Below are 21,435 nucleotides of genomic sequence, written 5' to 3' on the forward strand. Positions count from 1 at the left end.
TCAGATACTGCACCGTAGTTGGCAGCAGCGACTGTGTTGCAGCTTACAGGTGGCCACTCAGCCTATACATAAAATAAATAACGATGGAGCTCCAAGAGAGTCTTTGAACAAGAATGGCGATTGTATGATATATCCGATGTTGCATTTAGGACTTTAAAATATTCATAGGGGGTCCAGCACCGACGCCCCCTAAATCTCCACCTCACCCTTATTGGCGAACGAACGCAGTTCACGTCGCTCCCTTCTCGTCCGTTCATCTACCGAAAAGGACAAGGTAAGAGATCTTGTGCATTTTTCATTTTCAAGTGTCGTTTGACTTTAAACACTTTCGACTTTAAATGTTTTTTTATGTAAAAAGGAGTTGGGGCAAGGACCAGAAAAATGCCCAATTCAACATAAAACTGTTGTTTTTTTTTTATAATCAATGCAATGTTCCACTGTGATGTAAATTTGTGAACTACAATGTGGGTGTAATGTTGCATTTAGGACTTTTAAGTCAAACATGAGAATTTTGACCTGATGCAGAGCTGAATAATGCAAGAGAAAAATCAAGATTCGTTTCTCAACATAAAAGATCCCAATCTTTCAAATGTACTTAATCATAATAGTTCCTTTTTATTCTGATTCCCTTTATATCCATATCCATATAGATATCCATGTAGAGCAAGGACAAAAACTAATAAGAAAATTGTCATGCATGGGACTGTAGTAATAAAGGCAGATGCAGTTTGGATCATAAGTCAGGGAGTTGGCAGATTGCAGAAAGCATCACTGAGTTAGATCTTTTGGTGAAAAAAATACTTTTAAATGACTTCCACATATTCTCGAGACATTGCCGAGCATGACGTGTATCAGAAATTGATCTAATGGTGAGCTGCACTTGAGGGCACATTGACCATTGTGTGGATCAATATTGCTTGATGACAACATCACTTTAACTCTTAGCACTTCCCAGTCACATCAAGTGGCGTGATTCTTTTGTTCACTTTCAATGGTGGCTTGATAACGAGCAATGTTGACAATATAAGCCTGAAAGGAGTGTTTATGGAAAATTAAGTTATAAGTTCATACTGTATATCCACTATTTATCATTTGTGGCTTTCTGATTTTTCAACTTTAAAATGTCAAGTATAAAAGTGAATAAGTTCAAATCGAAAGAAGATGGCCCAGAGTCATGAAAAGCAAAAGTATAGAATAAACATTCTTCATTTACCCCTTCCAGACACAATTTAATGAACATCTAGCGCCATCAATGGGACCAAATGAGTAGGTTAAGCAACTCAAGACATCAACAGTTTGCCTATACGGTTTATTGACTTTTACAATAGTTTACAATTCATTTACGAATTGATTAGTCAATGAATCGTTTCAACCCTCTGGCTATGCCAAATGTCCTATCCGATTAGATATAGACATTTTTTGTAGTGATACTACGTTTGTTTGTAGCAACCTGTCGGTTCCTTTTTCAAACAGTGACAGATTTTTTTAAAACAATATACATCCATTTTTGGTCGGAGCTGTCCCACTTACTGTCCCACCCCCAATGTATAGACAAATAGTCATATTAGTCAGCAGAGCCTAAGCAAAGTCAAAGCCCAAACAAAACAATTTGTCCAGATTGTTCGAGTGTCATGTGTGCTTCGTTTTCACCATGGCCTCTAGTGATTGGGTTTGTAATGGTGTGATGCTTTTATTAGTACTAGTGTGGATCATTAGCAATGCGATGTGTCCCTGGAATTACATAATGACTCCATTGCTTGGAAGGTCAACGCCACAGTAGGGTTTCCTTGAGAAATGTCTTTTCATCATATGTGGGAAACACCCAATAGAAAACCACGACCATCGGCTACAACCCGGGCATCCACTTAGTGCCATCGTTAGCAATGTTATGCAATGGAGCAGCTGCAGTTTAGCACTAAATTGCATGCCAATTAATGAAATGTATTGGAATGAAGCATTGGGTTTCAAAGAGAATTCAAGAGTAAGTTTCATCATCTGTTAAGAGATGACGCGATTGACTGTTGATATTTTGTTTAAGACTAAAGATCGTTGGTGTGTCTGGCAGATCACAAAACTGTCAATGAATTATTCACTTTCAAACTAAGATGCACGGAATCTACACCATCAGCGGTACGTTATTCTTCAAACAAATTGATCTGTCATATTTCAAGCATTTCAGTGTTTAGAATGTAATAGGCAATGGTGGTATGAAACTTTAATAAGCCCCAGCAGCAGTTGGTTGTTAATGGAACATGAAGAAAATGGAAGCTACACCAATGAATCTTAAGGCCAAATTATTGAAACGCATGCATCTTTATATGTTCCGTTTTCATACTGAGGTTAAATCTTCATCTTGGCCAAATACTCACTGTGTTGGACTAGAAAAATGGCACACCCTGACACGTTTTGTGGGTAAGAACTGGTTTTGCCATAATGAAGAAAAGTTTGTTGTCATGAGAACAAATTTGAGTTTTGCATGACGTCTATCATCGCCATCTAAAGTGGCTCCTCTCATCCCCTTTAAATATGTTGCGCTTACATCTTGCGTCTTAACATCAACAATAGCAGCCAATAAATTGATGATGTAATGATAACCTTTGCTGAATTAAATATGACATTTTTTGCCAGTGGATTAAACAAGATGATTTGTTTTTGAATTTAATTAAATGTGATATGTAATGACGTTCTTGTGTTGACTGCTGTTGAACAGCAGGTGCATAAAGGTCCTTCGCCTGTCAAAGAATCTTCATCACTCTACATTAACGACCATGCAGACACCTGGCTATGCGTCATAGAGCATATGAAACATTTAGTTGTGGTCACATTGTCAATTTGACTGCATATTGAGCTTTTTTTTTTAATTTTCTGGTAAAATGGCAGACGGAACACTCGATAAACAAGGATAATCAGCAGCCATATCCTTGAAAAGCTAATTGCTGTTGATTGAGAGACGGTGTTTTGGTCAGAACATGAATAACCACAATGGAGGCAGTGGCAACCACCAATGCCTTTTTGGAAACTAATTGGCTGTTGAAATCAGATTAAGATTGACTACATTTGATTCTAATTGATGGTAATGTTATTTATCATATTAGAATATTTAAACGTAGGAGAAAATACAGCATTAAAAAGACCACCTAAAATGATGCAGTGCAGACCTACTTTATCACGACCTCTCTCGGCATTCATTTTCTATAGCAACGCCTGCTTTGGGGTTGTAAGTGATCCAGAGTTTATCACATCTGGTGAGAAATGGGTACATGCTGGACTAGTCGACCATGAATCACAGACACATATTGACCGACTACCATTTTAAACTTGACTGTGGGGCAATGTTGGAGATGATGAATTCGTAGAATCTATGCATCTAACTTTTATTTAGAATTCCACGTTGAATAGTGAAGTTTGTTTACTGGCTGACAAGAGCCCACTTTATTGGGGTAGACCTGCCAACTGGTTTAATAATTGTTTGTTCATGTCCAGCCAATGTGGCCAAACTGGTTTTACAATTGTTTGTTAGGACAGTGGAATGTAGGACAAGACAACTAGCTGGCCTTGCAATTACTTGTTCGCACTACGAATTGTAAGATAGCGAACTGGCTGGCCTTGCAATTGTTTCCTTGTATTGTGGAATATGGCCAACTCACTTTGGAACTGTTTGTTCGAAACGCAAAATATAAGATAGGCTGCGGCAGTTTGTGTGTGCTATAAAAATTCCGTGTTTGCATACAACTTAAACCTGCTAATGTCTAACCATATTAGCCCAAAGTTTTGTTTACATAAGCTCTGTCCTACATCACTGTCTTAGAAATATTACACTTTAGTTCCTATAAAAAGACTGAGCTCTGTTCATTCAGAGAGAATTGCGAGGAAGGCAGGCTGTGAAGGGTTCACAGCTGTCGGAGCATTCTCCAACCATCCTGCAGTCCGGTAATCAACCTATTTCCTATTTAAATTGATCTCACTCGTTCTTAACCTGCTCCTGAAGTTGTATTTTCAGACCTATCAACTTGATGGTAGTAACTTAGCTGCTTTGTTCAAATTATTAATAATTTTATTGTCCCATTGAATTAGTATACTTGGTCCACTCCAATGTTGCTGTTGTTCATGTAAAAAGAAGGAAACAAAAGAATTGCACATAGTCAGCAAAGTCATGCATTACTGGAAGTAGTTTGGATCTTGCCAAGATCGAATGGTCTCAAATATAGCAACATGAAATGTCAGCTGATTGCGTTGGCACTACTGTCCAATAAGTTTAAAAATGCAATTTGTAAAATGACTTCAAAAGATCAATGTCTGAGACAAAGCTTTCTTCTCTGAATAAAAATGAACCACTTTTTTTTTATTTGCATTATATTTTTTCCCCATTCATGTCTGGTTACGTTCACCACATTGGCCTGCAAACGCACATGTCAATGCACGCGGCAACATTGTCCTTATTTGACATGAAATTTAAAGTGTACAAAGTAATAGACTTCATTACTCAGAAACTACAGCTGCGGAATGTGTGGCTGAACTAGAAAAACACCAGTTTCACAGATTGATTGATGATACTATTGATTTAAAGGCTGAGGAGGCCATTTTCCAAGAGAAGAGGCTGTGAAGGCAGCTTCAAGGGTGTCGCAATCACTGTAGATACTAAAAGTTAGTGTTGCCATGGTGACCGGCAACTGCAGTTCAACCCGCCTGATTAAGATCAGCAGATGAGTCTCTAGTGTTTATGCTAGTTTCTAACCCTTTTGTCATTTGTCAATGTACACTTTTAAAATTGACTTTTATAATACCTTGAATTGAAACCTGGAATGTATAACTCTTAATATTAATTTATGATGCAAAATTATTAGGTTTAGGCTGCCTTGGTGTTTAGTTTGGGTGTTTTTTCTTCAATATTCTTGGCTTTTTCACTTGGTGTTGCTTCTCCCTGTGATTACCCATTGATTTCAGCCCTGGTGTCTCTTCTCATTTGTCGCCTCTCGTGTCAGCCAGCTGTTTCTGATTGTCTTGTCTTGCCCTGTCTCCCGATTGTCAGATGGCCTGTTTTTTTGTGTGCTTGGTTCGAGTATTCATTTCTCCTCGTAAGTTTGTTTTTGTTCTTCTCAGTGACAATGTGCTAAGAACAAAAAAAGTCTCATTTATTTGAATTGAATGCTTTTATTGTCAGTATATAAGTATAATGAAATTAAAGCTTCACCACAAAGTGCACAAATAACAACAACAACAACAAACAGACAAATACATAATAATCAATAAAAAAGTAATACATAAACAAGTAGTCAACATAATAAGTAAGTAAGTGCACAAATAACAACAACAAACAAAAAAAAGAACTGATCATCAATAAAAAATAATGATTAAATAAGCCTGGTAGACATATGCATGATTTGGCTTAATTTGGGCATTTACTCTGCCATCCCCAAATCATTGAACAATTTAGGTTATTTGTAACTTACATGTATTTATCCGGCCTTAAACTAAATTATAGTTGAATCAAAATCTTAAATTTGGGGCAATGACTTTATTTTTATTTATTTTTTTTTTTTAAACTTTCCCTTAAACCTTAAAAAAATGCAAGTAAAATGGGTTGACTTGAAGTTTCAACTTTCCAACTTTTAGATTATAATCATACTTGTACCACATTGGCAATTTCTGTATTACAATAATGGTGACAAAAGTGACACATTTTCATCTAGAAAAAACTACTCTAACATTGAACATCATCTCAATCATTTTAATGATTCCCATATTCATTGTACTGATAGTCTTTTCATGCTCTTCTCTTCAAAAACAACTATGACAACCACTTGAAGGACTTTGCAGTTATTGCTCAAAGTGACTACATTTCCTTATTTTCTGTTGTACTATTTTCTCCTTGTTTCTACAGCAAAATGACAGGGGACCACAATACATTGGGCCTACCCAGACTGACAAGAGGACCACCTTGCCGCGAGGATGCTTTGGGTCTGGCTCTGGAGCCCATGTGTGGGAACAGTACCCCCAGACACCACATCCTCCACGTAGAGGCTGAAAGTTGGCAAAAACATCGGTCCGGACTGGTCGGGGGTTCCGGCCCACGTTCGGGGTCCCCTTCAATTCTCGAGCCCCACAGTCTCTCGAGCAGCCGCGATACACTCTACCTCTCCCACATGCCGGGTCACAGCCCAACCGCGCACCAAAACCGAACCGGCCTCACCCTGGATGTGACTTCGTCTTTTGACATGGGCGGTAGCCTGCTGATGATTGATGGCGATTTGCCCGTTAGCCCCAATGTGATGAATAGACGTCGGGGAGGCCTGATCGAGCAGAAGGACATCGTGAAAGCCCACCTGGCTCACAAGATCCACAGCACACCACAGGCGCGCCGCAAAGAGTGGGAGTAAGTTTAAAACGTATTTTGTACATTTTTAACATCCCTAACCTCACTAGATGGTAGTTCATCCATTTAATCATGAATTTTGCATGTCTAACTTCTCTGAGCCATTTGAATTATGTGAAGTATGTGAAAAAAATGTATACAAATGTTAACTTTCTCTCAGGAATAGCTAAAAAAGCCAGCTTTTACAGTTGACCATGTGGACATGTTCACTTAGTATGCAGTTTTTAAGCAAAAAAGTCTTATTCTACCCATATGCATTAGAGGATTGCACCGGGTAGAGTGAGACATTCAATCAAGGTTATTTTTTTAATAGATAAAAGTATCAGTATTAGAATGAAGGGCATTCATTTTGCAAAAAAACATCCTTTTGGCAAACTGTCTGATATCAAGTTTCGTGCCTCATGTATCACTTTCTTCTTATACAATGATAAGAAGGATACATAATAAATAATATTTCCAATATTATTTGAAACAAGAAAAGTACACTGTCATTTCATTTTTATTTGAGATTGCTTTGTTGGCCTGGAAGAAAAGGAAAAAGACATTTAGATAAAACTCAGATGTTTCTATGTGGCTTATTTAAAATGTAACATAAATATGTTTCAACAATATTGGGCAGATCTAAAAAGTATGCAGAGGTTGAGTGTATCACTTTGCATTATCGAGCATTTCATTAAGGCTGCACAGTCTTACCTATAGAAAAGCCACACAAATCTGGAAAAAAAACTAATTCACTCTTTTCGAGTTATTGATTGTGGATAATTGACAGTATATCATCTGAAAAAGTATTTGTGGGTCCCATGATACCAGTAACTGATCGATTAGTGCTAGATTATCTTTTACGTCATTATTCGAAAACAAACTGCCATTCGTCTTCAATTCAAGACTATGTCATGCTGGTTCATTTTTTTTTTGTTTAGAGAAGCCAAATGTTCTGTAATGAACAATTAAATGTTTGCGCTCTTGTACATTATGTATTTATTGGTTTTCTACCGTATGGCAGAGGGAAATTTCAAACTGAATGTGTGGTGTTGATGCCCCCCCTCGGGTTATCCTGCTGAAAAACTGGGGGGTAACCTCGAGTGGGCTTAACCCCCATGGTGTCTGTCACGCCTTCCTCGCCACAGGCTCAGGATGCTACTGACCATGCTGATGTCTATATGTAGCTTAGGGTGGAGAAAACACACGGGAGGTTTATTAAGAGGTGTTGATGGAAAATTAATCCGTGGAATGCTTGGTAAAATAATTAGTCCATTAATTTTACAACCGTTTAGTAGTTGGAGGCATTTTTTGGAAGGGGGTGGCGGCTTAGATTTGTGGCCTTGTTGGTCTAGTACAGGGGTAGGGAACCTATGGCTCGGGAGCCATATGTGGCTCTTTTCATGGGTGTATATGGCTCTTCGCGAACCTGTGTGGTAAAATATGGGAACCGCTGGTGATACTCATTGATTGGCAACAGTGAAATTATGTTCTCAAAAGATTTTTTTTTTTACTTTCAAAGTGGTGAAATGAATAATAAATGCTCACATTTTCATGTATTTTACTTTTCAATTCTGAGTATGGCTCTCAAAGAATATTGTTTGAAAATATGAATTGTTTATGGCCGTCTTTGTCAAAAAGGTTCCCGACCCCTGGTCGAGTAGTATGATTCTCGCATTGGGTGTGAGAAGTCCTGGATACAAGTCCAGGATGAGTCTTCTTTTGTTTGAATTGATACCGTTAATTGGCAAATTGGTGACCATTTAAGTACCAAAAGGGTCATACAGGTAACCACAGTGGCTCGTCAGTCTAGTAGTGGTATGATTTAAGAGAAAATAAGAGAATATAAAAATAAAATGAAATTCTGTTCAAAGGAATCAATATTTCATGTCTGATAGGATGCCAGCCACACTCACTAGGTTGTTGGAATGCTAAGGTAGGAGCAGATGGTCTCGTGCTCCTGGTCTGAAAACTGACAGGAAAAGGAGGGTTAGGCACATGCACAGTCAAACAATAGCCAAGGCAAAAATATTCACCATTTTCCCTTTTGCAGGAAGTATAAATTATAAATCTTCTGGTCTTTGAATGCAACGTGGCTACATATATCCATGTGACAAATCGGGACGGTGGCATAATTAGCAGGCCTGCACAGATGCTCGGTCATGGAGTAGGCAACCATCCTCTCTGGTCTGCCTGCTATCATTAATATGATACATTCATGTCAAACAACAAACCCCCAAGTGAGTCACAATGTGTTACGAGCGTGAACGTCCTCTTCTCAAGTCCGTTTTTTTTTTTTTTTTAGGCAGAGCCGTGTCCTGGTGGCAGCCCGCTTTTTGAATTTTTGCGATGGAGCCAACATGTGCATCTGTTTTCTTTCCAGGAGGATTTCTTACCGTTAAATAGGTTATGATAAAGTGAGTTGATGTTGATCAATGCTTGGCGAGAATTTCATTTTAATTATTTAACGCTCTCTTGCCAGGACTTCAAAAAACTCATCACTCAAACTGATTCATATACTCACTTTGCACAGCTAAAGTGAATAACAAATTGTTTTGTCATCCAAAGTGTAAATATCTGTTTAGCGTGGATAAACAATTATATACATTTACTATATCGAGAATAATAATATTTGTTTCTTATTGAAAATATATGATGTACTGTATGTATATGTACATAATTTACTCTGGCAGGTTTTGCCATGAAATGAACAATAACCTTATAGTTTTGTGAGCATATGAGAAAATTTACAAAAATGTGCCATTTTGCATCCGTGTGATAAAACACATCAACAGGAAATCACCCAGACTCTATCCAGATGGAATCATACCTGAAATGATAAGAAAGTGACCCAGAAAATGCCCCAAACTTACAGGAAATGAACAGAAATTCCCTAGAATTTTCAGGAAGGAATATGAATAGAAAAATGCATAAGGAAATGAGCCTTAGATTGCACCGCATATTTTCCTCACATTTGAGGACCAACTTAAAAATGGTAAGAAGCACATATTTCATGTTATATATTAGTTTACTGGGTGGCCTCGTGGTTTAGTGGTTAGTGTGTTGTGGGTTCAAATCCTAATGAGATTATGTTTAAATTCTGCTAGATTTATATATGTCTAGGTGGGGGTTAGTTTCTGAGGCTACTGTTGCATGTGTAACATTACAAATGTTAATGGCATCTTTTTATTGCTCCCAATAATTACAGTGCTTACTGTTGCCCTAGTTTAATGACAATGATTAGGTTGGCATTTAAACCACAGCCGTACTGGACATTAGCCATAAAAACGATCGTCCATTGAATCCTGTTTGACTTCTGATCCACTTGCTCCTTAGAATTACGCTGAACTGTATCTATCTGTACCTATTCATACCGTACTATATTCAAGCTTATAAATGAAGAATAGTGAGTCAAAAGCAAGGTTTTGTGTGGTAGTCGTGCCTAGTTAAACTCTAGCAAGTCAGATATTTGGGAAATTGGGATTTTAATGTGGCAGTGTTAGCAAAATCTATGAGTCATTATGCCAAACTTGTAAATGAGCAGAGCAGATGTCTGGGCAGAATCCATGTAGGGGTTCCATGATCCCTTTGATTTAGAATACTAGCTAGCTGCAATTCATTAAAATGGTGTGAATACGCATTTAGTTTCATTTTCAAGTGCAGATCATCATAAATGAACATACTGAAAAGCATATTTTTTTTATCATTAGATCATTCTGGCTGTGAAGGCATATTATTGCTATGTTTCTGAGTGCTCATTGTCATTATGCTGGAAAAGAATGTAAATCTTCATTTTCCAAAAAATCAGAGAACAAGCCCATGTTTTTACGCTTCACAGTAAGAATCATATTAGTGCTTAAACTGTTGGTTCTGCAGGAACCTCCATAACATGAACTTGTTACATGCTGTGTGTACTATATGTATCCATCCATGTATGGCTTTGAAAATGCACTGACTTGTGTTGAGTACACCATTTATTCGACAGTTCATGGCTGATACACTGTATAGCTGAAAGACTGGGGCAATTATTTTCAAGTTTGCACACACTGGCACATCATAATTGCTGTTGCCAGTTATATTATCCACTACAGAGTGTGTGTGTTGTCTTTTTAGTTGTACGCTTTTCATGGCCGTGTGTCTTTCGTGGCACCAATTCCCGGCAGGGGTGTTTTGCACACTTGGACAGGCTCGTGTGTGCGTCTTTGTCATGCCTTCTGATCACAATGTGATTGAAATAGATGCTATATAACACTGGTTATCCCCAAAGTGCTTGCCAGTCAATGTTAACAGGTTACAGTTAGTAAATGATCCATTTTTTTTCTATTCCTTGAGGGTCAATGAAAATAATGTTGTTGTTTTTTCAGCTTTCTTCATGGCTATAGACAAACAAATGAATAGTTTGAAAATAGGAATCACTAGCACTATCATATGTAGGAAACAGGCAGAAAAGCATGAAGAAAACCTACATTCTAAATGTTTTTTTAGCATTTTCTTGGTTTCAATCTCTCTGTTTTGTCTGCACAGGCCCTCAGGTGCAAAGCCAGTTGATCCCCAAACTTGACAAATATTCAGCAAGGGACAAACCTCCCATCCATACAAAGTTCGCCAATTGCTTATTTACATCTGGAAGCTGGGGATATGGGATAAATTGCTTCCCGAGACCTTAATGGTACAGCAAGGCATGCTTGCTTGCTACCATGGCAACAGTTACTCATTCTCACTGGTTAGTTTTGTGCGATTTTAATACTATTTAATTTTTTTTTTAAAAACCTCACTTCTTTTAATTCATTTAACTTTACAGGACTGAGAACAAATCTGTCACAGTGAGTCGTTCTTCTAGATTAGTTTCCTGTTAGAGTTAGACACGCAGTGTGGTGTAAATGTCAGACCTGTTTGACACGTATCAAATATTAATGATGACATGCTGAAAAGCCATTTTCCGGGCCACAAAATGACACATGGTTTAAGTAATGCACAGAGTAGACAAGGTGGTTTCATTAAGAGTGGGTGCCAATGTGGTTGTTTGCGCAGAGACTCATTACGCTCTCTCGGTCTCGGCAAAATGCAAAACAAGCTGGCACCAGAAATGAAGAGAAATCAAAATTTGTGTCTGAGCAATTACAATCAAATTAGTGTTGCCATCCATGTCCTATTGTATAATTCCAAGTCTGAACATTATGATTCTCCTTTGTCAAGAAGTTATTTTCAGAAGAGATAAGCCACTGTCAGCTGATTTGGAGCATTTGGACAAAAATCTTGTGTTTTATGAATAAGTGAACCTGAAGAAGAGCAAATGAAAGATTAGACCAATTGCGTCAAAATAACAGGGAGGCAGGCCAGCCACATCATTTCACCCTTTAGCTCTCAAATGGTCATAATGTGGCAAATCCCCTTCAAATTAACAATTCCAAGAAACAAGGGTTTATCCCAGAATTGGACCCAAGATCTCTTGCACCCTAAAGCAAGAATCCTACCACGAGACCAACAAGCCACAGTGGTGTAGACCATGACCCTCAGGTTCTCAAATGCTAATTAACTTTCCAAATCCCCCTTAAAGGGAGCAATTCCAAGAAATTAGGGCTCGTCCGGGAGTTGAACCCGGGACCTCTCACACCCGAAGCGAGGATCATACCACTAGACCAACGAGCCACAATATAATAGTAGAGAAAGAATCATATCCCTTGACTAGATAAACAAGACACAGGTCACAATGGGCCTATGTATGAACCTTTGGTTCTATAATGGTTAATAATATGCTCCCTTTTAAGGGAGAGCAAGTCCAAGAAACTAGGGCTCGTCCGGGAGTCGGACCCGGGACCTCTCGCACCCAAAGCGAGAATCATACCACTAGACCAACGAGCCACTTGCATATATTTTAGTATTTGTGAGTTTTACTGCTTTTTCTATATATCTTCCAATGTTTTTTCTGCATTAGTTGTCAATCTCAAGAAAAAATAGAAAAACGAAATAGAACCATCATGTGAACATACTATCCAGTAAATCCACTGTGCTACCCAGAATCATGAATCGCTGCGCAAAATAAGCTCCTTGTCATCATTCATGACCACTACTACACAATATTATGAACTAGTAAAACAAACCTTACCCTCTTTGTTTACGAATTGAGATGTTTTACATCTCTAGCTGGCCTATATTTCTTCACACCAGAGTGTCCTTACTCCTTTTAATCCCCATCCTTTTTAGATTTATAGCTCTAAGCATGTTTGTACCATGCATCTCGGGCCTGTGCCCTGTTTCCCCAACAAGACCACAGTCCCCCCAGAGGAAACGCTTTTGTGAAAAATGGCCTGCTGCTTGTCATGCGTGCCACTTGCACACACACAAACCCTCCTCTGCATTGCACATTCAGGTAAACATCAAGTCCATGCATGCATCGTTTTCTAAGTACTTGTATAGATCAGTCTTGAGTTGATGTTTAATTATTGAACTCAATGATAATGTTGTAGAGGATGTGGTTTATGTGCTGTATTAACTACTTTCAGTACAAGTACTTTATTTTTCGGTTGCACCAGCGAAAAAAATACACAATAAAAAGGAACATCGAAAATATGCGCCTCATCCACTGCTAGATTTTGACCTGAAAAAATTCCAACACATAAACCAGGGCTGGCTCCATAGGTGACTGTGTAGTTCCCTTAAAAAAAGAGTGTATTCAGCCAAAGCACATTCTCTGTCCGTGCCTCAAATACCTGGAACTCAATACCAATTATTATATTTGTGTGTCTAGCTGACTTTAGCCTTTCAAATGAAATCACCTGGTTGAGACAGGGAATAATTTGTATGGAACAGAGAGGTAAATCCTCAACGTCTTTCAATGCTGGCCTCCTGATGCACGCACAGAGCTGTAATATTTTTTTCAATGTGTGCCTTGTCAAAGAGCCTCCCTCCACTTCTTTCATACAGGTTAAATTTCAATTTCAAAGCTGTTTGAGCCTTGTTGTGTCAGTGGCATGCTATGAGCTTACATTGCTGCTTTGTACTGCGGTACAATTCAGGCGCTGCTGTTTTCACAGACTTGTTTCACAATATATTTACATTGCTTGTGTCTGGTCAGCATCCGAATCCAAATACAGTATTACTTTCCTCCAGGCTTTCTTCAGAAAGCTGGCGGCACACTAGGTGCGTCTGTCCGAGAGCGAATTCAGGGCCATTCATCAGCTTGAACCCCCCCGCCCCACTCCTAAGGAGAAGGAGCCCAAATATTGCAGCAGGCTGACTTATGTTCCTTTAGAAGGGGCCAGTTTTGACAAATGACAAGGCGGTGCTTGGTAAGCAAACTCTCTGCCCATAAATATACAACAGCAGTGAAGACTGGACTTTGTTGACTTGACTCTGTCCCCTGCTGGAGTTATTGGGAAATGCCTATGTAGTGAGCTGGCCTATCATGTTGTATAATGTCTGAAGATGGCGTTTCTTTTATTTTGTTTGTTTTTTAAACATGTACCTATAATTTTCAGCACTGAAAAAAATATTGTTTTAACCCTGGTTTAAGGTTTATTCATTTTATGGCTATTCCTAACATCATGGAATACTTTAAATGAGTAAGGTTGGACAATATTTAGTCACTAGAGGGAACCATTTCATTTCTTTGCCAATTTCCTCTCTCACCTTATTTATTTTTACCCTGTATAAAATTCATGTATACTGCCTGCATACTTTTGAAGAAGCCAAATAGTGGAGCAGTTTTTAATTCAATCTCATTATTTAATGGTTGCTAAATTATTTAGTCATTTTTCACGTTGCGTTATGGTGCGATTGACAATGATGTCCAATCATTTAAAATGGATTGGGCCTCTGACAACATCACTGAGAATGACTTAAGGTGTTTCTACAAACTAATTAAAGCTTAAAAAAATAAATATATATATTTTGGATTATTCTGTTTAAAAGAGTAAGTAATGAATGTATTCTGTTTCGAAAAGGCTATGGCAAGAAAATGAAAAATTAAGTGAAGCTTTGTGTGCATATCGTGGAAGAATTGACAGCTAACACCCAATAAAAGTGCTGTTCCCTTTCATATTTCCGACACGGAATGCCTCAACGAATAGAGCAACAGACAGAGTTAGTTTGCGTTCACTAACAAATTGTAGCATCCCCACCGAGCATGCAACGCAGTGAAAAGCGGGGTAACGACATCCTTGCAAGCGTCGTTACTCCCATGGGCGTCGTCCCTAGGTTCCAAGAAAATGTAGGGGTGACGGCGGCAGATTCACAGGGCTGCGAATAGAGGACATGTCAGTTGTGTTGCTAGGAAACATGCAGGAGGAAGACAACAGGGGGAAGCAGGATTCTGGTGTGGGAAAATGGAGGGGCAAAGCTGGAAAAGGTTCAATAAATATAGTAAGCCAGTTTTAGACTAAAAAATGAACGCAGCCCTTCATTTTGTATGACTGCAGACAACCTCAAAATGTGCAGATTTTTTGACACACACACACTCTTATGCAAAGTCCTCTCATGTTCCAACCATTACCATCTCAATAAGGCTAAATATAGTGCAGACCCCACTACCATCGGCCCCTTCATAAGACCACATCAATAGGTCTGTCTTTGTTGTCCGGCTGTGCTGCTTTGTCGACCCAACAGTTGGCGTGCCGCTGTCCAATTTTGGCATATTTTGGGGGGAACTTTTGAATGCTTGGAAAAGAGCCTCAAATGACAGATGTTCACATTTTACAGACAGTTAATCTTTAAAATATCATGTGTTGTAAAGAACATTGGCTACTAGTGAGCAGATGATACTGTTTATTCTTCATTTAGTGTATTTCTATTATATGCAGAGTGGAAAGCCTGTGCCTGTGTGTGTTAGCCAAAGTTGTATTTTAACTTTATAATGATCAAAATTTATTTGAATCATTCTAGAGAAAATCTATGTATCAAATTTATTTTGTTCAACACAACAATTCGACAAAAACCAACGAGTCACACGTATGAATAATATGATCCTTTGGTTCTCAAATGATCACTAATTTCAGTCCAACAAGCTATAGAGGTCAGTTGTGTGACCCCAAGGTTCTAAAATGGTTATCAATTTGCCAAATCCCCCTTAAAGGGAGCAATTCCAAGAAACTAGGGCTCGTCCGGGAGTTGGACCCGGGACCTCTCACACCCGAAACGAGAATCATACCACTAGACCAACGAGCCACATTTGTAAATGTCCATGATATGTCTATTTGTCTCATAAATGGCCTCCAACCATTGTGCCATGAGGTTTAACTAGACTGATTGCCCAATCCTTCATTAAATGTGCCGCTAAAAATAACCCCAAAAGTAAAAATCTCATATGGTCATGGATTGAAGTGGGGAGGAAGGAAGGGAGGCAGGGAGGGAAGGATGGAGGTAAATTGGGATGTAAGTAGAGAGGTAGGGGTGGATGTAGACAGGAGAGAGTGAAACATACTGAAACATAAATAATGAATGAATTAATGTCATAATGACCAACATTTTTTGCCAATGAGACCAAATGAGCCAAAGTCGCCCTTTGTGGGACACTTAACTTCTCAGATGTGCAAAAATCTGCCAAATTCCCACTTAAAATATGTATGATTCAATGAGAACAAGGCTCCTCGTTTGTTAATGCAACAGTTCATGTCTCCCAGTTGTTTGCCTAATAATTGCTGCACCCCAAACTGAATTGGGACCACAGGAGGAGGGCGTGGTCTAAAACGTCACGCCATCTGCTTTTGGAAATGTAGTGTTGAGGTGGCTTGCCTCCCTCTTGCTGCATTTAAGCTTTCATGCTTGAAGCTGGCAAAGTTTATTCCTGCACGAATGGATTATTTCAAACACAAGGACTCCATGTGACCTGTTGCAGCGCTCTCAGTTTTGCACTTTTTGAAGTCCCGTTTATTTTTATGGTTTACGGGCAATTAAAGATGGGAAGTAGTCGTCTGGAAGAACATGTTTTGTCTTATTTTATAAGCGAAAAGTGACGATGGAGTGATTGAACAGAGAGCGACATTGAACGCAGCACCGCGCCCTTGTTTGTCACCCTACTCGTCTCATCCTTCCCAATTGCCTGATTTTTGTGTGTGTGTGTGTGCACGCTTGGACAGAATGGCCCGGTTCGGAGACGACGTCCCGGTGTTGTTGAGCACCGGTGACTGCGGCTCGGAGCGCAACAGGAGCCGCGATGGAGCTGCCGCGTCCACAGGTGGCGTGTCCCCCGCAGCCTTCAAGCAGACCAAAGCGCAGCGTGCTCGCACCATGGCATTGTACAATCCTATCCCCGTCCGGGAGAACTGCTTCACCGTCAACAGGTCTCTCTTCATCCTCGGGGAGGACAATGTGGTCCGCAAGTATGCCAAAAAAATCACTGAGTGGCCATATCCTTTTTGTTCTCATATTTAGAATAAGACTGTCACCTTCCAAATGCAAATATTACAATGCGTAAAATTCAGATCACACATCACCAGCGTCGAACCGGTCACTTTATTAGGCACACCTGCCCACTGATGAGGTCCACTTAAGGCCAAATACTTTCACACATCGAGCATGTTAAAATGGACGGGAATATTAATGGAGCAAATGGATGCATTTTAACTCGTGAAGTCAAATTGTTACGATTTGATACGACTCAATTCGACGCGTAAAACAGAAACTGTACATTTCAGGACCATGGACAGCGTGGTCAATGTATTGGGTACAACTGCACTTGGTTATGAAATATAACACAATAACTTCATCGACACAATAATGCTTATCAAAACTGATATTTATCATGGTTGTAGATTTCAGTGGTGAAGGTGCTGTCAGTCAAGGAAGTGGAATTTGACTGATTGATCAAGGGTAGCAAACAGGTGGCTCTTGAGCCACATGCGGCTCCCGGCCAAAATGAATGCAGCTCTTTGCTTCTTATCATATTTGGTATATACTGCAGCTCTTTGTCATTGCTCTACAGTGAACAGCTATTCAAAAGTTGACTTATAAAACCATATCGGGCAAGTGATTTTAGGTCAACAATGTCTCTCAACAGTTACTAGACTATTGAAATAGTTGTGGATTCATTTGCTAATTGATCATTTATGGATTTATTGTGGCAGCTCAAGCTTACAACGCCTCATTGCTAATTTAGAGACTTTACTCTGTAACACATAGTTAGGATTTATATACCAGGAATTACTGCAAAGGGAGGACATTTGCTGTATTTCAATTGCAATGACATGCTGGCTATCACTGGTGCTGTGTGTGTGTGTGTGTGCACGTCAGTTTCTGGTGTAGCTCACCAGGTGTCCAAGCCAGGTGTGGCTTATGCTCTACTATTGTTGCCTTCAATTCAGCAGCCTTAACTGGATGGCCCACTGTTGGCTTACAAAAAAAGAATGAGTCTATTGTGAACCGGCATCCTGTGTTGTTTGGTAATTCATTGGAGTTATTGAAAATAGAGAAAATAACACACAGTAAAATCAATGGTTTAGACTGCGGTTGTTTTATTAACCAATGGCAGTAATATTTGCTTTCTCATCACAATAGATCTGACTGAAAATCCAAGTATTATGTGTTGTGATGACAGGAAGTAAAGTCCGACTAACACGCAGGTTAGTGTGCTGTCCAGGAGGGAGTGTCCAGTTACATCTAATCAGCTCTCCTGTGTATGATTAACAGATACGAAGAAGAATTTGATGTAATGATATCTGATCGCCATGTCATATGCAATGACAAGCAGTCATTACTCATTGTGTTATACTCCTAGCTAATACAATTGATGAAGAATGGATACTTAAATGTTACTGTGCTATGGTCAGTGAATCGACTGAGAAGCACAGAAATTGTCTAGTAGATGCAAAACCAAATGTGTGCACAATTTTGCTACCAATTCCAATTTAATCTAATGCCTTCATTTAAAGAAAACCCAAAAACATTTCATTCTGTAATGGCATATACAGTCAAGCAAATAGAAACTGATACAATACCACAGAGGTCTCTTAACTGATAAAAAATGTAGTGGTTTATAGTCCGAAAATCATGGTAAATCGTGGCTGAGAATAAATGGCAGACCCAGCCAAAGTATGAAACAGTCTGTAATGTGCACTCCATAAAATACCAAAATAAGGAAATCATCAACTGTACTGTTCAATGCATTGATCAAACACCTGCTGTGAATTGTGTTAGAGAACAATACGTTGTGGAAAAGGCATGCTATCTGAATAAACAATGTAGATACGTAGCATGCTATAATTTCTATACCAATTATATTCACCAGTCAATATGTATATAGTTAAAACTGCACAAATACACACGTGCAATCTCTGCAGTGAATCTCCTTAAGGTCAATTGTGTGTTCATGTGAGTTTGATTCGTCTCTTGATGAGAGGATTTTTTTTTTGTTCACTGGAGTGCTTATTCTTCATGATGGCTAAATCTAGCCAGCATGATTATGTGCATAATCTAAGTGCGCTCATTTTTCTAAGCAAGGATATAACACATACGGCAGGTGAAAGTTTTCGTAAATGTGGAGAGGAAGTAGCACTAAACACAAAACAGTCTAATGTTAAAGGCTGAAGGAAGACTGGCAGCTGTTCCTCCTTTTTTAATCCCCACTGGGTCTTCCTGAAGCGGGAAGTACCCCATTGAGAGAGAGCCTACACCTTTAAATAATTGATAATAATAATATTGATGGAAAGCTTTGCTACATATATACATATTTTGATTCTTGACAACTGTTGGCTCATTCTAGAAATGGAGGACATTTTGGCTTCAAACTCTTATGAAAAATAGCCTTCACTTCTAGTTTTATGCAACATATTTATCAAAGGCTTGATTAGCTTATCATATAAGTCAATGTTAAGTTGTTTTTTCCATTTATATTTTTTAAATGAAATGTTTGCATTATTTTGCATAAGCACAGTTAAAAATTAGAAAAACTGAAAAAGGACTTAAATCCTATGACGTCAACATTAGCGTATCATAATGCTTTCTTTTTCTACAATGATAAAAAAAAAAGGTGATGGTAACTGGTGATATATTTATATCTGAAATAACTTGAAACAAATGATTCCACGGTTAGACAAAACAGCAATTAAAAACAAATAATACTCTCTCAAAATTGTATTCAGTCATTTTAAAAGTCTTATTTGCATTTTAATACGGTTAAAAGGAAATGAGACAGAAACTGAGCATTTAAGAGGGTATATTTCCAGGCGCTTCTTTTTCCTTTCCTTTTAAGAATCATATGCTCTTCTTCCTTAATGTAGTTGGGCCATAAGTAACATAAGAGTTGACATTGACTTGCAGAGCTGTCTGACTGATGGGTGACTGCATTTATCTTGGAAATTGATTCTCAGAAGCAGCTTGCTGATGTGTGAAGGAGATGTGTCAAAGGAGGATGACTGTGTCGCATATAGTTAATGCGTACATCGCTTAACTTGCAATCTTTCTAAATGTCCCGCCCTTTTTCTCACTAGCTCAGTCGCAGTTTAATTAGCTGAAGGATGCCGTCAGCCTCTTTCAAATTGAAAGGTTTCCATTGAATGTCAAAAGCCAGCAATTTCTTTCCTCACGTTCACCTCCAGAGTTGTAGCCTGTGGATGTGTTTGGCTCATAGTACTTTATCTTTTTTTCACGTGTGTTTTGAAGAATTGTGGGACCGAGCCAGTTTCATTATGACTCACCAATGCGTGACTAATGAATCGGTGCACATGGCTCGAGACCACAGTACTCACTGAGGAAGGGAGTGCTTACTTTAACAGATACTTGTTGAGTCTCGGATGTCAACTCAACTATTTTACATTGTTTTAATGCTTTAGGATCATGGCCAAGTCAAACCTGATACATTTGGGTCTTTACAATGGAATGAAGTGACCTTTTAATTTGGCAGTTCTTCAACACCTGGTGCAAAAAGTGTTATATATTTACATTTTTTTTCCTTCTGCCTGTGAGCTTTCTTCAACCCGCAGATGTCCTACTCTTAAAAATGCTAAATAAATGTTTTACGTGCTAAAATAAGCCGTAAAGTGAGGCTACACTTGCAAGCCTGTGTAATAAAAATAAGTATAACTAACTTTGGAAAATACGCACTATATTACTTAAGGTTATTATTGTTAACAAAATGAGTGGATAATTTATAAATGCAGTCACAAAACTGGTCACCCAGTAAATGAAAGTTTGTCAACTGATACCTACTTTTATTTGAATTCAATTAAAAAAAAACAACAACAACAACAACCATCCATTCATAATATGTTCTCTTGTAACTACCGTAGTTTTTGGAGTATAAGGCGCTACTTTTATTCCTTTGCTTCGAGCTCTGCAGCTAATAGTTTGTTGCGTCCTCTTTTTTTTCAGTTTTGCACATTTTTTCTGTTTAAATGTTTTTAAATAAATAAATATAATGAAAAAAGCCATATAGTAAAAGTTGGTAAAGCGTTTAATGTTTTATTTATTATTTCTGTCTTGAAAGATGACACCAAGTGTTCATTACTTGTGGTTAAAACTGTGCTTAAATCACACAAGAATTCTTAGCCGAATCGAATCTTTGAATTTTGAGTTGAAAAGAAACCTGTTGCCGTGGCTACCTCCTTCCTTCCTTCCTTCCTTCCTTCCATCTTCCTTCGTTGCTCCCTCCTGTTAGCTGCTGTTTAAGGGCACGAAGGCAACATTTATCTTCTCAGCGTGAAATGAAAAATAGAATAGGAAGACGATAGAGCCTCCTGTTGATGCAGCTATTATGTTATTAAGACATTTTCTTCTGTGCCCCTTGATGATGGCCTCATAAAAGCGGGGCAGCTCCTCTGAGCTAAAGCAAAAAGGGTTGAAGTTGTTCACATTTGCTCATTTTATTCAGCTTTTCATAACTCTCATGTCCCCTCCAGTAACCTGACTGGTCATCACTGGCCACACATTATCGAGCGCTCTAATTTGGTCTCATTGCCTACTACTTCTCCTCGTCACAAGCTTGTATCGTAAGCATCATTCCCAATTCTCCCTACGATGACTTTGACATCACCTTTTTATATCGCTAACTTGCTATACAGCAGAAATTGTATCAGTCTGAGAGATGGGATCAATCTGAGTTCATAATAAGACTGGTTAATTTTCAAAAAATATTCTCACTCACTTTCTCTAAC

At 38.6% G+C, this 21,435-nt stretch overlaps 1 protein-coding gene and 3 non-coding genes across 7 annotated transcripts in view; 1 reads left to right on the top strand and 3 right to left on the bottom strand.

Moving 5' to 3' along the window:
* The first annotated feature begins 23 nt into the window (after window positions 1–23).
* cacna1ea (calcium channel, voltage-dependent, R type, alpha 1E subunit a) overlaps window positions 24–21,435 on the top strand; it is a 56,030-nt gene continuing 34,618 nt past the window's right edge. For all 4 annotated transcript variants that reach the window (XM_077716230.1, XM_077716229.1, XM_077716231.1 and 1 more), the window contains exons 1-3: window positions 24–274; window positions 5,882–6,373; window positions 16,426–16,694. In XM_077716230.1, the coding sequence (XP_077572356.1) occupies window positions 5,886–6,373; window positions 16,426–16,694 (757 nt within the window). In that variant the 5' untranslated portion in view covers window positions 24–274; window positions 5,882–5,885. The remainder of the gene's footprint in view (window positions 275–5,881; window positions 6,374–16,425; window positions 16,695–21,435) is intronic.
* On the bottom strand, window positions 11,930–12,001 carry trnap-cgg (transfer RNA proline (anticodon CGG)). Its single transcript has one exon. It is a non-coding gene; the product is annotated as a tRNA-Pro (tRNA).
* Window positions 12,143–12,214, bottom strand: trnap-ugg (transfer RNA proline (anticodon UGG)). Its single transcript has one exon. It is a non-coding gene; the product is annotated as a tRNA-Pro (tRNA).
* On the bottom strand, window positions 15,443–15,514 carry trnap-cgg (transfer RNA proline (anticodon CGG)). The gene has a single exon. It is a non-coding gene; the product is annotated as a tRNA-Pro (tRNA).

Source organism: Stigmatopora nigra, chromosome 5 (assembly GCF_051989575.1).
Source record: "Stigmatopora nigra isolate UIUO_SnigA chromosome 5, RoL_Snig_1.1, whole genome shotgun sequence".
Classification (NCBI taxonomy): domain Eukaryota; kingdom Metazoa; phylum Chordata; class Actinopteri; order Syngnathiformes; family Syngnathidae; genus Stigmatopora; species Stigmatopora nigra.